The 17,043-nt window shown below is 42.5% G+C and overlaps 3 protein-coding genes across 3 annotated transcripts; 2 read left to right on the top strand and 1 right to left on the bottom strand.

Annotated features, from left to right (window-relative positions):
- Positions 1-1,527: 1,527 nt before the first annotated feature.
- On the bottom strand, positions 1,528-4,414 carry LOC124050373 (cytochrome P450 2K1-like). The gene is made up of 9 exons (XM_046372849.1): positions 4,205-4,414; positions 3,890-4,103; positions 3,694-3,843; positions 3,440-3,600; positions 3,142-3,321; positions 2,454-2,595; positions 2,098-2,282; positions 1,799-1,940; positions 1,528-1,715 (listed from the first exon to the last, which is right to left on the bottom strand). Exons 1-9 carry the CDS (start codon positions 4,412-4,414, stop codon positions 1,528-1,530), a joined length of 1,572 nt encoding a protein of 523 aa, XP_046228805.1.
- A 1,632-nt stretch (positions 4,415-6,046) lies between these two features.
- LOC124050330 (cytochrome P450 2K1-like) lies at positions 6,047-10,026 on the top strand. Its single transcript, XM_046372756.1, has 9 exons — positions 6,047-6,268; positions 6,357-6,519; positions 7,418-7,567; positions 7,684-7,844; positions 7,959-8,138; positions 8,814-8,952; positions 9,043-9,224; positions 9,382-9,523; positions 9,695-10,026. Exons 1-9 carry the CDS (start codon positions 6,062-6,064, stop codon positions 9,880-9,882), a joined length of 1,512 nt encoding a protein of 503 aa, XP_046228712.1. The 5' UTR covers positions 6,047-6,061; the 3' UTR covers positions 9,883-10,026.
- A 395-nt stretch (positions 10,027-10,421) lies between these two features.
- On the top strand, positions 10,422-14,898 carry LOC124050329 (cytochrome P450 2K1-like). The gene is made up of 9 exons (XM_046372754.1): positions 10,422-10,707; positions 10,853-11,015; positions 11,137-11,286; positions 11,871-12,031; positions 12,234-12,413; positions 12,908-13,049; positions 13,124-13,308; positions 13,683-13,824; positions 13,913-14,898. The coding sequence occupies exons 1-9, from the start codon at positions 10,501-10,503 to the stop codon at positions 14,098-14,100; spliced, it is 1,518 nt and encodes a 505-aa protein (XP_046228710.1). The 5' UTR covers positions 10,422-10,500; the 3' UTR covers positions 14,101-14,898.
- The last annotated feature ends 2,145 nt before the right edge of the window (positions 14,899-17,043 follow it).

Genomic DNA, 17,043 nt, shown 5'->3' with positions numbered 1-17,043 from the left:
AACAAACCAACAGAATGCTGAGGGATTGGCAGCAGGGGCCAGAGGCCGCAGCAGGAGTATTTCACATGGGGTGGGGCACCACACCAGCCCTCCGTGCCCTACACACCCACACACACTCACACAGCAAATTAACCATAAAGGGAGAAAAGCAAAAAGTGAAGGGTGTGCACAAATTACCATCCGTTCCCTAATAGGGGGCGCAGGTGAAAATCCCCACCACCAAACTGCCTGCAGCGACACCCTACAGCACAATACACAAAGAAAGACAAATCTGCACATGAGTTCAACAAAAGACCAATCTTAAGGGAAAACAGCAAGTAATAAATCACAAAATATACAACACAGCACACCTAAATAAACAGAGTACCCTGCTAACTAAAATAGCATTTCAAACAAGGCACTAAAAACAACCAAACAAAACAAATGTGGCAAACAAAAGATCACCCAGGCTCACCAGGCAGCAGAGAGGAGGACTCAGCAGACTGGGGGTGGCCTTTATAGCCTTGCCCAGCCATTAGGAAATAGGTGTGGCTAACTCCTACTACCTGGAGTCTACCACACCTACCACACCAAGAACAAAAGTGACTTAGCAGTCCAGATTTCACAGTGATGTCTTCATAATAAAACCTCCTTAAATGCTAAAGAAAAAATGTTTATCATTAAATGTGTTAAATATGTGCTGTACTCAATATGGAGGATGTTGAAAGTCTGTTATCAGCGTCCTTCACATGCAGTTCTTTTCCAAACATTCCTTGAACTGAGTCTGGTCAACACACTTTGTTGGCTGGTTCCTGGCGTCCTGGCTACACCAGGTTATTCCAACAAAGTGCTCTCTGGATCTCTGGATCTCTGGATAATATTTCTCAGGATCAGTTAACAGCTTGTCCAAATCTGACCTTAAAAGTACAACCACTGACACATAAAGGGGCATCCTTTATCCTTCCAAAAACTGTGCCTGTTGCTTTTTGAAGGTTAGCTGATCTGGTGCTAATTATTTTTAATTGGTTATATTTTTGAGAGGGATAGAGTGAGTTCTGTTGATTAATCTCCTATATGAAAATGCCAAGAGATGGGCTGTACTTTTCAGCAGGTCTGTGGGAAGACTGTAGGTTGTATGCAGATGCCACCAGCAAGGAGTGAATTTTCCAAAAAATACATAAATAAGCAACAAATCAATTTTATCAAGGTGAAACACACTGTGCTCAAACTCAACTGAAACAACTCAGAAAAACCAGAACAGCTTGGAGTTAACGTAACCCGGGCTCACATATTCATGCCTTTAATTAGAATTTAAGCACATCTTAAAAATTATTTTAGCACACTTTATAATTCATTTGAACATACAGAAGAGTGAATGTTTTGTCATTATTTGGTTTTCTAAGTAAATCATGAAAAAAAGTCCATACAAGAAATATATTTTCTTACACACATCACAAGTGTTCGACATTTTCAGCACCATTTCGCTGCCTTCAGCGAAGACGAATCCACCACCCTGGGCCACGCAGCAGTTTCAAGCCCTCCTCCTCCTCACATACAGGAAACAGCACACAGTCTGTGAGGTGAAGGGTTGAGGGTGAAGCCCACACGTGGAGTCAGATCCAGGTCGTCCTCTGAAACTCCAGGTGGAGGAGTGAAGAGAAAGTGCTGCATGAGGGTGGTGAAGAAGATGAAGAGCTCCATCTTGGCCAGACTCTCTCCAAGACAAATCCTGCGACCTGTGAGAGGCACAGCAAAAGGAAAATGTTCACCTCATCTGTCAGTAAGTCAACGACAAGAAGCGACGGCCAAGTTCACCAACCTGCAGAAAACGGCATGAAGGCGTCTCGCTTGACGAACTTCCCGTCTTTGTCCAGGAAGTGAGCGGGATGAAAGCTGCGTGGCTTCTCCCACTCAGTGTCATCATACAGGACGGACGTCAGGAGAGGATACACTGTGGTCCCCTGCAGACAACACACACAGTGAAAAACTTTGTTGACAGGAGAGGGATCCACCTGCTTCAGGGCAGCCGTGTCTAAACCACTCAGACCATTACTGGACTAATTCATTCTTCAAGTGCAGTCGGATCCTCTGTATTGGGTGTGTTTATGTCAGTCTGACCTTCTTGATGAAGTGACCCTGGAAGGTGACGTCTCGGCTCGTCCTGTGAGGCACCGCCATGGGGACGATGTTGGCCAGTCTCTGAGTCTCATGGATGACGGCGTCTGTGAAGGGCATGTTCTTCCTGTCCTCGAGCTGCACCTGACGACTTCCTATCACCCTGCTCACCTCCTCCTGGACCTGGTCTGGGAGATGAAATGGGAGTAACCTCATCATTCTGTGACTGTATGACATTCATTTACTTTTATGGACACTGTTAGCATGGTGCCCAGGCAAACGTTTGTTGACTTTTGTGCTGGTGGAGCACATAGCTTGTGTTGCATGTTTACATATGTGAGTTGTTTACTGCTCCTTACTCTGTATTTCTGGATACTTGGCCATAAGCAGAAGTGCCCATCTGAGTGTAGCTGCTGTTGTATCAGTGCCAGCAACAAACAGGTTCATGACTGTTTCCATGAGGTTGTCATTGTGGAAGTGACTGTGAGCCATCCCAGATTCCTGCAGGCAGAGATGTAGTGTGACGTTAACAGCTCGAGAGAAATATTAAATCTGTTGGTAGTGAAAAAGAACGACGACCTTCATCGGACCACCGTGTTTATGCATCAGCAGGGGTTGAACTTTATTATAATTTAAACGTATTCTTGAAAGGCCGCAAAGTTAGTTTAATTTTTTTCTTTTTCCTTTGTTGAAGTTCACAGGCACACATCCGTCTCCTGCTGTCTGTGCAGCATTTTTAATAATTAAATGTTCAACAACATCTCAACAATTTATACACTGTAAATATTAAACACAAAAATTCAATGAAAAAATCTAATCAAATCAATCTTTGTGACTGTTTTAAAATTTAATACTAAAGTCATGCCTAATTTGCATTTTGGAAATCATGACCAAAACACATTAACAAATCACTGTAAAAAAAAAATGTTTTAAATCCCAACTAACAACAAATTAACCAGGTCTCCCTGGAAGAGCAGACTGGCTGAATAGAGGATAAATAAATAAACAAACAGTGATACTAATTTGATAGCAGATAAGCTTCCAAACCTCCAGATTTTGCTTCCTGGCCAGAAAGGCGTCCACAAACCCCCTGCACATCTGTGGGTTGAAGGTCTCTTTCAGCCGGCTGAACAGGTCCAAGTTCTGCTCCTTAATGAAGGCGGTGAGCTTTTTAAATTCTGTTTTCTCACCAACCCATTTGTAGATCCACGGGAACAGGTTGTACATCTGCAAAACAAACACACAGAAAATAAATACTGCGTCTACTGTGTGTTCACCAGTGTTTAAAATAACATGAAGGTTGAAGTCGACACAGTGAAAGTTTGACGAAGCTGGTGAATGGAACCTGTAGCGATGGGGAGCCCAGAAGCTGAACCCTCTTGTTAGTTTGGTCTACCATAGATGTAAACCTGGGGTCATCATATTCAAATCTGCTGCCGTACACAATGGAGCAGATAATATTAGAGACTGCGTAGTTCACTGGCTGAGTCGTATTGAAGGCTTGTCCTTCAAAAAGGGGAGAAAAAAACACAATCAAAAAACACATGAAAAACATCCCAAAGGTATCTAATCACGTTTGAGAAAAGAAAACATGCTTACCTTTAAATTTCTTAAGCACTTCCATGAGGTAGCCACATTCCTCAATGATTTTGTCCTCACACACCCTCTTGCCCATCCCAAAGTCCCTCAGGTTTGTCAAAGAAAAACGTCTCATCTCCCTCCACGAATCCCCATTGGACCATAAAACCCCTGAGGTTAAAAATGTTTTGTAAAGTATACGAAGACTGAAGACTGCAGTATGTAGACTGCAAGTTAAAATGAATGGCTCTGGTCTTTCTTTTCTTACCATGGCCTTGGGTAGTTTCTTGTGCTAATAACAGCGGATCTCTTTCACCAAACTCATCTGCATTGTTAACAAGTGCTTCCTTCACTGTCTTGTATCCAGCCAGAACCACCACTTTTTTGGGTCCAAAATAAATGGTGAACACTGATCCATATTTCTTGGAAAGCTAAGAACGATAGTCTTAGTTATTGCTTAAATGTGTTTTAAGTATTATGACACAGTAAATTGCTGTAAAAAAAAGTAATTTCATTCGAGTCACTCCCTCACCTTCAGTAAGGTGTTGTAGGGCCTCTTGAGGTCCAGCTGCAGCAGGTTACCCAGCAGGGGAAGTGGTCTGGGTCCCGGGGGCTCCTTCCTGTCTTCCTTTGAGCTGTGGTTGGAGGAGGAGGAGATGAGGTAGATGAGCAGCAGGACCACCAGAGCCCCCAACAGGGAGACAGAACTGGAGGACTGGAGAAAAAGGTCTAACACCCCCATGACTATAAAACAAACTGTGTTTGGAAGCTGCCAACACAGCTGACTGATTCTGTTTCCTCGTGGAGCGTTCGGCTCAGTTTCACCAGTGAGAGGTCATTTTTGTCCACGTCAGCTGAAGGGGATGGGCCATATGTGAAAAATGTCAATGTTAGTAAATATTTACTTTCCTGGCATTTGTCCAACAAGGCTTTTTGTCGTTTAACTATATGTTCATGCTTTTAAGTGAATGAGAAGGAGACAGGGCTTAAAGGTTAACAAGCGTGGAGAAGAGGAATGGAGGATTCGCAAACTGACAAACGACCTCACAAACCCCCATCCCAGTCCACCTCTCAAGTAAGTCTAAGCTTTCCACGACACACATAGAAATGTGTAACTGCTTAAAATGTATACATATATAAGTATAATGTTGACACAACTACTGGCTGAGCAGCTTTTCAGTATTTACCCAAAGCAACAATCTCTCCATCAAGTTAAAGTTCTTTGTCTTGGATTTCCATTAACTGCAATGATCTTCTTACAAATTCTTTGTGCTTCTGTGTTTAAAACATTTAGAGTATCATTGTATATTTGTTGTAATTTTGCAGGTGCTGTGTGATGTAGATGACTTAAAGAAGTAAAGGCCAGACTACTGAGGAGGCGTTTCAGGCACTTTCAAGATCAACGTTCTTTGTAGGACAGAACAGTTCGCTTTGGCATGGACTTTGGGCTTGTAACTTTGTTCTGCATGCACAAAAAATAAGTAATAAAGTAACAATAAAAGAAAGGGATAAAACTCATAAGGCATGAAATGGTCTCTTTAACCTGTACTGTTCAGGGCCAACAGGGTCAACAGGGTCAAGACTCTCAGGCTGATCTGTCTGTTACTGTGTGAGTATCATAATGTTTTCTGTCAACTATTCAGCAGCAGAACTCAGGAACAGATGCAGGATGTACAGGTCTGACCGATAGAAAACATTTACAGTGATGAACTTTGCCACAGTAACACAATTTTGTAATAATAATAATAAAAGGCTTTTGTTTCAAGTCATATGAGATACGGGATAATCGTTTTCCATGGTTCACAATTTCCAGGCAAAAGATTCTGCAAGATTCTATATACATACACATACATTTATGTGCGTTCCTATCCCTTAGGATTGATTTAAGTTGCAGGTTATTTGTATTTTCCTTTGTAACGGAGGTGGAAGTGGAATCAGAATTAACAAGCAGCTCAGAAGGTGTAGACTGAAGAAAACAAACATGTCCGTCTGAAGTGCACAGCTGTGGAAGGCTCGATTCGGCTTAAGTAACTGGGTCCCACTTACCTGTCCAGGTAAAACTCACCTCTTCACTTCCTTCAATCCCTGGACAGACTTATTATCTCTTGCTTATCATATCAGTGTTACAATATGGCATTTAAAATAACAAAATGTGCAAACTCATCATTGAAGTCATGATACAAACCAAGCTTTGTTCTGAAAGGTGCTGACAAGTGTTTTACTCCCCATTCTGGGCAAAATATTCCACACATTAGCCCTACCCCAGAGCTGGGCTGTTTTGTTTACTTACAGGTACATAAGGCAGCTCCCCGAGACAAACCACTCACAGAGCCAAAGGCAACTGGGTGTGGCACTTGAAACTCGCAAGGAAACATTTTCTTCTGAAGTCATGGGGATGTTAGACCTTTTTCTGCAGTCCTCCAGTTCCGTCTCCCTGTTGGGGGCTCTGGTGGTCCTGCTGCTCGTCTACATCATCTCCTCCTCCAGCTTTAGCTCCCAGGATGACAGGAAGGAGCCTCCGGGACCAAAACCACTTCCACTACTTGGTAATCTGCTGCAGCTGGACCTCAAGAAGCCCTACAGCACATTAATGGAGGTCAGGAGATTGTCTTGCAGTTTATTGTTTCTGTTTATGTGTGTTTTTTCTGTTGGAAAATGTCATGACATTGTGCTCCTGTTCATAGCTTTCCAAGAAATATGGATCAGTGTTCACCGTTTATTTAGGACCCAAAAAAGTGGTGGTTCTGGCTGGATACAAGACGGTGAAGGAGGCACTTGTTAACAATGCAGAAGAGTTTGGTGAAAGAGATCCGGTGATATTAGCACAAGAAAATAACCAACACCATGGTATGGAAAGAAAAATAATTTTCCCATCCTGTTTAACTTAGCCTCGCTTAGTTTATCTGACATTGGCAGTGGCGGGCCGTCAGAGCCAGCAAGGCCTTCTCTGCTGGGCTAAACACTATCAGAAGCACTGACCCAAATTTACAACCTAAATTCTAATATTTGTTCCATGAAATTGTGTTAATTTATTCCCAACAGTTTCTCTTCATTTCGCAGCATTTCTCTCAGCTGCGCCACTTCTAGTACGTGATCAGAATCAGAATCAGTATATCAGTACGTGGTTGTTCGATTTTTGTCCTCTATATGTTGCCATGTCAGTCTAACCTGCCGGGCGTTCAGAATCAGTAGTGCTGACCCACGAAGTTTAGACTATATTAGGCATTGACTGTTTCTTTAACCAATCAGATCTCAGAAACCTGTACTGCTCCAGATGATGTACATGGCACGGTTGCAGTTGTAGTGTAGAGGTATGGAGTTGTCTTAACCGTGTTTCTTGTTGTATTAATAATGGTAATTATCCTCAACACACGAAATTCCTCTCTCTCTAATTCCACACCCTGTCATATTGTGTTTTTGGATAGTTTCAATGTTTTGTTATAATTGTGACATGACAGTGGTTGTATTAAGAGGTGGACTAAGTCAGGTATGTTCCCACTGAAGTCCCAGGTAACAAATGCACGGCCCGCCACTGGATATTGGTAACAACTGGTGCCCTTGAGCAAGGCACCCAACCCCTCCAACTGCTCCCTGGGTGCCTGATGTGCAGCCCACTGCTCCTGTGTGTTTCACTGCATGTTGCATGTGTGTGTTCAATCAGTGATGAGTTAAATGCACAGAAGAATTTCAGTGAATGTAAAAATATACTTGAAGATATGTAATTCAAGCACATTGATATTCTCAGGGGTTTTATGGTCCAATGGGGATTTATGGAAGGAGATGAGGCGCTTTGCCTTGACAAACCTGAGAGATTTTGGGATGGGCAAGAAGGCATGTGAGGACAAAATCATTGAGGAATGTGGCTACCTCCTTGAAGTGTTTCAGAAATTTAAAGGTAAGTGTTGCATTATAACCAAGCAGGTAACATTTGGGACTTTATTAGTTTGTGCAGATTGTACATCCTTTCAAGAGATAGTAAATCCTCATGATTTCTTGTCTCCCCTGTCACAGGAGAAGCTTTTGATACAACCCAACCAATGAACTATGCAGTCTCTAATATTATCTGCTCCATCGTCTATGGCAGCAGATTTGAATATGATGACCCGGAGTTTACATCCTTGGTAGATCGAACAAACAGAAATATTCAACTTCTTGGCTCTCCGTCACTGCAGGTCTGTTTATTAAGCTGGGATTTTCACCACTAATATGCATATATATAGAAACTGAACAGGAGAAGTTATTTCATTTCACTTACCTGATAACACTGATATACATTTTTTGAACAGTTGTACAACATGTTCCCATGGATCGGCAAATTGATGAATGCCAATAAGGAATTGCAAAAGCTGATTTCTGCCAACAAAGAACAGAACTTAAGGCTGTTCAGCCGTCTGAAGGAGACCCTCAATCCACAGTTGTGCAGAGGCTTTGTGGATGCCTTTCTGGTCCAAAAGCAAAATCTGGAGGTTGGGAAGCGTTTCATCACCTGTCAAAAATGCTGTTATGCCTATTGCTGTTAAGATTTAAGAAGAAGAATGATTTTTCAAATTATGTTTGAACATGCAGACTTTAAATGATTGTGAGGTGGTGCAAAGCTTCAAGTAATTCAAGATCCTTATAAGAAAGGACCTGTGGGCTGGAAAGCATGATAAGCACTACGAGACCTATATACATACATATGCCATGTTAAAGGAGGGCCACCGATATGTTCAAGGTTCCTCCCTGCTCACACAAATGGCATGATAATATACTGATAAGGCAAAGCTTTGCACATAATGGCTTACACTATGTGAGACATAAAGAGCAACCTTGGAGCGTCTGTGGGCATTTTTCTGTTATGGTAAAAGTGTGTAGGAAAGAAACACGTTGTTGGCCACAAGTTCATAAGACGACCTTCAGTGCCACTGTGTATAACTAGTAAGTAAGTGATAAACCAGGTCCTCTCACTCTTGACCCAGTGTCTCCTGCTGGTTGAACAAGTTGTCACATTTACATCCTTCCCAGTAAGAGTACAGGTATCATGGACAAGGTGCAACCCACACAGTCAACACTACTGCTTTAAAACAATGGCTCAGTGGTTCTTAAATGAAGGTAAAATATCAATGTTCTCAAACAGATTTGTTTGCCTTCTTTACCTGCAGGAATCTGGGACCAATAAATACTTCCACAACAACAATCTCATGTCGACAGTCCTGAACCTTTTTGCTGCCGGCACTGATACAACAGCAACTACATTAAGATGGGGGCTTCTGCTTATGGCAAAGTACCCAAAAATACAAAGTAAGGACCTCAGGACCCTCATGGTAGCAACAATGGGCTGCATCAGCACCGAATTCATCTTTGTGAAAAGAAAAACTTTCCCTCTCCCAGACCAGGTCCAGGAGGAGGTGAGCAGGGTGATAGGAAGTCGTCAGGTGCAGCTCGAGGACAGGAAGAACATGCCCTTCACTGATGCTGTCATCCATGAGACTCAGAGACGGGCCAGCATCGTCCCCATGCCGTATCACAGGACGAGCCGAGACGTCACCTTCCAGGGTCACTTCATCAAGAAGGTCAGACTGACAAAAACACACCCAATACAGAGGATCCGACTGCACTTGCAGAATGAATTAGTCCAGTAATGGTCTGAGTGGTTTAGACATGGCTGCCCTGAAGCAGGTGGATCCCTCTCCTGTCAACAAAGTTTTTCACTGTGTGTGTTGTCTGCAGGGGACCACAGTGTATCCTCTCCTGACGTCCGTCCTGTATGATGACACTGAGTGGGAGAAGCCACGCAGCTTTCATCCCGCTCACTTCCTGGACAAAGACGGGAAGTTCGTCAAGCGAGACGCCTTCATGCCGTTTTCTGCAGGTTGGTGAACTTGCCCGTCGCTTCTTGTCGTTGACTTACTGACAGATGAGGTGAACGTTTTCCTTTTGCTGTGCAGGTCTCAGGTTTGTGGGTTTTCAAGCGATACTCCTTGTTATTGTTCAGTCTACTGGCACATGTCTTGCACTTCTTCCTGTGATGAATGTCCCGCAGGTCGCAGAGTTTGTCTTGGAGAGAGTCTGGCCAAGATGGAGCTCTTCATCTTCTTCACCACCCTCATGCAGCACTTTCGCTTCACTCCTCCACCTGGAGTTTCAGAGGACGACCTGGATCTGACTCCACGTGTGGGCCTCATCCTCAACCCTTCACCTCACAAACTGTGTGCTGTTTCCTGTATGTGAACAGCAGGTGCTGAAAATGTTTGGCTCACTGTCAGCACATCAACTAAATTACATTCAAGAGTGCAGGTTTTGATTTGCAATTATATTCCATGTAGTGCAACATCACTGAATATGTCCAATATCAACGACTTAATAAAGTAAATGCCAGATTGTTTTCCCCTGTGCCTGGTCTCCTTTGTGAATTTAAGCCGTGTTGTGTTCTCCTTCTGTGTCAGTTCGTCCGTTGTTCCCTGAGTTCGATGTGTCTGCATGTTGGGTCCTGATCTTTGAACTAATTGTAACACCAGTGATCCCATTCGGTCACCTACTGATTTGAGGGCTGGACAGAATATCTCAAAATACAAGCATTTTTTTAGCTTGGTTTTGACAAGGGGGTCGGGGACAACGCTGGATGAATTATATCATGACTGGAAGCAGGTCAACAGACAGAGGTCTTCTAATGATTTACTAATTCTGGATGGAGGCTAAATCACTTATAGGAGCCAAAGGTTGCAGGAACCTCTTTCTGTGAGACCATATAAGGTGAGCCTGTTCTCCCCTCAAACACATCCCTCTCTAGAGAGACAGAGACAAATCCTGCAAATGAGATGAGAAACTTGAGAACACTATTCTAAAGTCATGGATATCTTAGATCTTTTCCCTCAGTCCTCCACTCCTGTCCACCTGGTGGGAGCTCTGGTGGTCCTGCTGCTCGTCTACCTCGTCTCCTCCTCAATGTTCTGCTCAAAGGAAGACAGGAATGAACCCCCGGGACCCAGACCACTTCCCCTGCTGGGTAATCTGCTGCAGCTGGACCTCAAGAGGCCCTATCACTCATTTCTGGAGGTGAGGCAGCGCAGTAAGAGTAACTCTCTTGTCAGCTATTTTGTTGTTTCTGCTTCTAAGGCAGCTCTATCACCTGGTCACACTTTCTTCTACGTGTGCTCCATAATTATAAGTCACATATAAGACATCTTGTTCCTGCTCTTAGCTTTCCAAGAAATATGGGTCAGTGTTCACCATTTACATGGGACCCAAGAAAGTGGTGATCCTGTTCGGATACAAGACGGTGAAGGAGGCGCTTGTCAACCGCGCTGAAGAGTTCGGAGACAGAGATCCAATGCTTATTTTGGATGAATTCAATAAAGGAAATGGTAACGAGAGAAAAACACTTGTATTTTCCTCAGTCATCTTTGCTTTGATCTGTTTCTTAAAACTAAATCTGAAGGCCTTTAACCCTCTGCTCACATATTTTGTTGAACTACTTCAACTCAGGTATTATTTGGGCCAATGGGGAGTCATGGAGAGAAATGAGGCGCTTTGCCCTGAGCAACCTGAGAGACTTTGGCATGGGCAGGAAGGCATGTGAGGACAAAATCGTCGAGGAATGTGACCACCTCATTGGAGCTTTTAAGAAATTTAAAGGTAAATGTCTTTAAATTCAGTCCGTCATTTAAATGAATGGGAACCACAAAAGGCACAGAAATAGCAATAAAGCATTTTTCAAATTCATCACTAATAAAGAAATAAATACAAATATTATTCATAATCATTAGTTGTTTTTCCCATTAATTTGTTTAGAATGAATTAAATTCTGAATCTAAAAATACTACAAATTAAATCATCATTTAACATTACAGTGAGGGAGAAAAAGGTGAATTGATAAAGAATTACATAGAAATGAAACATTAATCATCAATAAATGGGTCAGATTAAAAAGGATTAAAATTACAACACGCTTTTTTAGTGGACATGACTTTGACAGTTGGTGTTGCCCCAGAAGGATTCAGGCAGGAGGCAGGAGTCGCGGCAAGTTGAAGCAATCTATTGGACCAATTGCTCAGGTCGCTGAAAGTAAATCCAGACATTCATGACCGAACTAGTTTGATTGAAAACTTGACATCATCTCTGACCCATACACACATCTCATCACAAGTAACCAAATATTATGCTTGTCTGAAGCGATCTGGTTATCAGAAAAGCAAAAAGTTTTTTCATCTTCAATGCAGGCGAAGCTGTTCATACAGAACAACCAATATACTTTGCCATCTCCAATATGATCTGCTCCATGGTCTACGGAAACAGATTTGACTACAGTGATCCAGTGTTTACATCCCTGGTATATAACACATCCAGACGCAGTCAGCTGATGGGCACCCCTTCAGTACAGGTATAATTTATCTAATTATCTTATCTTATCTTATCTTATCTTATCTTTATAATTATCTTATTTATTGTTGCAGATATTAATTTCAGTGTAGTGCCCAAAATACTAAATAACACAAACTACTGCATGTGCACTGCACCTCACTGTGCTAATGAAACCTAAGGTAAAATGGTTTTATGAATCATGATGTGTTTATTTTTGACAGATTTACAACCACTTCCCGTGGCTTTGCAAATGGATTGCTAACAGGAAGGAATTCCACAAACTGGGAGCTGCCAGTCGGAAACAAAACTCAGAGCTTTTAAGCCAATTAAAAAAGACCCTTAATTCACAGAAGTGCAGAGGCTTTGTGGATGCCTTTCTGATCCAAAAGCAAAATCTGGAGGTGAGAAAACATACGGTATCTATCCAATCTGATATCTTGGTCTATGGAGCTGAGGAATAATCTGTGTAAATGGTGCCGAATGCAGACAGAATCTTATCATATTTAGTATGAATATGAGTTTAGGTTTACATTTTGCAGCTCATTTAGGTGTGCTATCAGATGCTTTATGATTGTACTGAATATGACAGCTTTTGTGTTGCTTCTAAAGTTGTCATTGCTCTTTTTAAAAGTCGTAACTTAATACCAACCTTGAGGCTTCTGGAGATTTGGATTATTCTTACAATTATGTTTTAAAACAAGTCCCCAGTTCTTCAGTTGTCAGGAGTTATGCTGCAAAGCTCTTTTGCTGTGAAACTCCAGGAATGTTTAAGAAACTGACTTTCCATCTGTGGGGCATAAAGATAATGACTGAACTTTCATTTCTAGGTGAACTGTTCACTTTAACAACTGAGAGCAAATGTGCAGTATCGTACATATGTTGTACTTTCCTGCAGGAATCTGGGATTACCAACAGCCACTTCCATGATGAAAACCTTCTGCAGACTGTTATGAATCTGTTTGCTGCCGGCACTGATACAACAACGATTACAATGAGGTGGGGACTTCTGCTTATGGCCAAGTATCCGAAGACACAAGGTATAAGCTCTAGCCGAACCACAACTTTCAGAGTTTCACTCTGTGCATAAAAACTAAATCCCTTCATCTCCCAGACCAGGTCCAGGAGGAGCTGAGCAGGGTGATAGGAAGTCGTCAAGTCCGGATCGAGGACCGGATCAGCCTGCCTTTCACCAACGCTGTCGTCCATGAGACACAGAGACTGGCCAACATTGCCCCCATATCGCTTCCTCACAAAACCTCCAAAGATCTAATCTTCCACGGTTACTCCATTAAGAAGGTCAAACTGAACTGAATTTGAAGTGTTACACAGTAGATGGGATTGTGACAACCGTAAAATGTTTTACAGCGTTTGAAATGTCAACGGTCCAGTGACGACACTGTTTGACATTTACTCTGGCACTCTGCTATAGTGACAGGTTCAGCTACTTATTTTGTATTTCCTTACAGTTTATCTCTTTTTTTTTCACGTCAAAAGGCTATAAAGTCCAAAAAATAATGTTAAAAAAATTATATTCCAGTAACTGTAACAGATCACATAAAGAAGGTTTACATGTGGGAAAAAATGCGAGTAAAAAAGGGAGAAAAACGAATAGAATAAGAATATGAAGCATAGAGAATTCATCCAATCACACAATAAACTTCTGTCTGCAGGGGACTGCAGTTTATCCTGTCCTGTGGTCTGTTCTCTTTGATGAGAGCGAATGGGAGAAGCCTCACACTTTTTATCCAGCCCACTTCCTGGACAAAGATGGGAAGTTTGTCAAGCGAGATGCCTTCATGCCTTTTTCTGCAGGTTTGTGGGTATTCAAGCAATACTCCTTGTTATTGTTCAGTCTACTGGCACATGTCTTGCACTTCTTCCTGTGATGAATGTCCCGCAGGTCGCAGAGTTTGTCTGGGCGAGGGTCTGGCCAGGATGGAGCTCTTCATCTTCTTCGCCACCCTCATGCAGCACTTTTGCTTCACTCCTCCACCAGGACTTTCAGAAGACGAACTGGATTTGACTCCACTTGAGGGCTTAAGCCCCAGTCCCTTACCCCAAAAACTGTGTGCTGTGCCCCGTATGTGAGGAGGAGGAGGAACTCTGTATTTAGAGTATTTGGAGTATTTCAGCAGCTTATTGACTGAGACACTAAACAAACAATTAGTGAACCATTTCACTGACTGCATGGTATGTAGACTTTGGATCAGATCACATGGGTGTCCATCCAGAAGGCAGCCATCACATTTCTTCTCTCTTGCGCCATCATGGCTCTCCCTCTTTTGTCAGGTTGGTTTAGCTGTCCTTCTCTTTGTTTAACACCAGTGAGCTCTTGACTTTCATCCATCCATCCACTCACACAGCTGATCTACTGACCATTTCACACTATGTTAATACGTTAATGTATTTTGTTTCCTTTTATGTAAATGATTGTTTGTACAGTTGTGTGCGTTTCCCTCCTTTTGAGCATGATCACAACCATCCCAGTCTTTTTGCCCCTGAAATGTGTTGCTTTCATCAGATACAGAATTCAGAATCAGCTTCTACACTACTCAAGTCACCGTATCAGATAAATGTTGTTAAAGTTGTAACAGTAGAGTTAATCATCTCATTCAAAAATGTCCAACAATGTATGAAGATTCAACTGACCGGTGATGACATAATACTGGATGAAGGGTGACAGAACAAACACTGTTTGATTAAAACCTTTATTGTCACTGATAATCTTTGTCCCCAGTTAGACAGCTTGTTTTGTGTTTGGTGATTTTTTGTTGCAAGTTGTGCGAGCTACGTGTTCACCAGTATACATCTGAGAAACAAAAATGTGATCTGAAGCTATTGTTCTGTTGTTCGTGCTACAAACACACTAAAAACACACGGATAATCTCTGTTGTTATTATTCCACATATTTGCCAGGTGTGTCTCAACTATTCACATATCTTAAGACAGCCTTCCTCCCACTGCACAAAAGTGAAGTCCAAATTTCACAGATACGAGTGTTGCCATCATATTCTGGTGACATCATTTGGAGCCAGAGTGTGTGCAGTAACGATCGGGAGGTGGAGCCACAGTATCGAGGTCCCCTCCATACATCCATCTGAGCCAATCACACTTGAGCAAACAGTAGCGTGATAAGAGCTGCCTAAAATGACAGAAATCATCTTTGGGAAAAATTTATTGGACATGTACTTTGAGTAGGGGTTTGTCACCTGTACTGCAACTGGCCAGCAGGGGGCGATCCAGGTGTTTTGGCTTCACTTTTGGGGAGCTCTCGTGCCAACACAAGCAGGATAAAAGCCTCTCAGACAGAGGTTAGACAAGGTGAGGTTGTAGATTATTCAGCAGAAGGATGTTTTCACTGGGTCAAGTAATATGAGGTACACGTCTCATTTAAGTTTATCACTTACCAAGTTACAGCTGAGAAACAAAAATATCTAGAAAGCTTGAATGAGTACTGGACTGATTATCCTTCACCAGTTGCACAAATGTATCACCCTAGCCTACTGCACAGAGGATAATGTATTTTAAAGGGCAGCACATGCATACATCAGTAATCTTTTTAAAGGGGTGATCCATTCATCACCCAAACTGAAGTCAGTGAGGTAGTTGGGAAGCTCCTCAGTGGCAGAGTGGATGAGATCCGTCCTGGGTACCTTAAGTCTCTGGATGTTGTGGGGGCTGTCTTGGTTGACATGCCTCTGCAACATCGCATGGCAGTCGGAAACAGTGCCCCTGGATTGGCAGACCAGGGTTGTGGTCCCTTTTTTCAAGAAGGGGGACCGGAGGGTGTGCTCCAGCTACAGAGGGATCACACTCCTCAGCCTTCCTGAGAAAGTCTATTCCAGGGTACTCAAGAGAAGAATCCGGCTAATAGTCGAAGCTCGGATTCAGGAGGAACAGTGCGGTTTTCGCCCTGGTCATGGAACACTGGGCCAGCTCTATACCCTCCGCAGGGTGCTTGAGGGTTCATGGGAGTCTGCCTAACTGGTCCACATGTGTTTTGTCGACTTGGAGAAGGCATTCGACTTCTCCATCCTGCTCCACACTCACAGCATATTTCTTACTTACTGTTGTTGTTACGGTGGCTTTTCAGTCTAAAAACCCTTTTCCTGAAAAAGTTCAGGAAATTAAGGAAATTAAAAGCTGATATGGTCAGCCTACCTGAAGTCAGTGTTTCATGTAATAAAAAATCACAAAGAGGAAGTAACACATTTCTACACAAGACAACTTTATTTGTATAGCCCATACAGCAGTTTGTCTCAAAGGCCTTTACATAACATCATAGCAACATCTTCTGCCCTTCGACCTTCACATCGACAAAGGGAAAACTACCAGAAAACTTTTAACAGGGAAAACATTGGAGAAACCTCAGGGTGAACAACAGAGGAGGGATCCCTTGTTTTTTCCCAGGCAAAGTATAGTTTGCTAAAGTAAATACAAATGTTATTAATGAGTGGTCAGACAAGACAGGAATTTGGGGGGAAAACTGTAAGGTGGTCAGTCTCAATGCCATAGGTTAGCACCAGGTCTAGGATGTGATTACAAGATTCAGTGGGTTTATTTACCCTCTGAGAGAAGCTCATTGAGTCTACCAGTGATTTGAATGCAGAAGCTAGGCAGTCATTTTCATTTTTCATTGACTGATAAACTGCTGCCACTCCCCCTCCTCTACCAGTTTTTGAGGGAACTTGGTAGTTAATGTAGCACGGAGGGGTTGATTCATTTAAACTGATAAATTCATCCTGCTGCAACCAGGTTTCTGTGAGTGACATTACATCAATGTGGTGATCAAGTATCAGATCATTTTTTTAGCAGAGATTTGGACATGAGGGGCGGAATATTTAGCAAAAGAATATTTAAAAGTTAACTTGGATTGGTTGGCTAAAGTGATTTTAACTAGGTTTTCCAGCTCCTCCAGATTTGGGTGTAGGCTTATAGAGAAGGGGTCGTTGAGGGGAGAACAGGCTCACCTTATATGGTCTCACAGAAAGAGGTTCCTGCAACCTTTGGCTCCTATAAGTGATTTAGCCT

The sequence above is a fragment of the Scatophagus argus genome, chromosome 19, assembly GCF_020382885.2.
Source record: "Scatophagus argus isolate fScaArg1 chromosome 19, fScaArg1.pri, whole genome shotgun sequence".
Classification (NCBI taxonomy): domain Eukaryota; kingdom Metazoa; phylum Chordata; class Actinopteri; family Scatophagidae; genus Scatophagus; species Scatophagus argus.
Note: the sequence above shows the minus strand (reverse complement) of the source record. Positions and strands in the feature narration are given on the sequence as shown.

Bases quoted from the DNA above. Each gene is read 5' to 3' on its own strand.
- LOC124050373 (XM_046372849.1), bottom strand. From the start codon at position 4,414: ATGGGGGTGTTAGACCTTTTTCTCCAGTCCTCCAGTTCTGTCTCCCTG. The intron at 3,601-3,693 runs GTAAGCATGTTT...CCCTTTTTGAAG, and splicing joins AGTGCTTAAGAAATTTAAAG to GACAAGCCTTCAATACGACT. The intron at 1,716-1,798 runs GTTGGTGAACTT...TGCCTCTCACAG, and splicing joins CTTCATGCCGTTTTCTGCAG to GTCGCAGGATTTGTCTTGGA.
- LOC124050329 (XM_046372754.1), top strand. From the start codon at position 10,501: ATGGATATCTTAGATCTTTTCCCTCAGTCCTCCACTCCTGTCCACCTG. The intron at 10,708-10,852 runs GTGAGGCAGCGC...TCCTGCTCTTAG, and splicing joins CCTATCACTCATTTCTGGAG to CTTTCCAAGAAATATGGGTC. The intron at 12,414-12,907 runs GTGAGAAAACAT...ACTTTCCTGCAG, and splicing joins TCCAAAAGCAAAATCTGGAG to GAATCTGGGATTACCAACAG.
- LOC124050330 (XM_046372756.1), top strand. From the start codon at position 6,062: ATGGGGATGTTAGACCTTTTTCTGCAGTCCTCCAGTTCCGTCTCCCTG. The intron at 6,520-7,417 runs GTATGGAAAGAA...TGATATTCTCAG, and splicing joins AGAAAATAACCAACACCATG to GGGTTTTATGGTCCAATGGG. The intron at 8,953-9,042 runs GTAAGGACCTCA...TCCCTCTCCCAG, and splicing joins AAAGTACCCAAAAATACAAA to ACCAGGTCCAGGAGGAGGTG.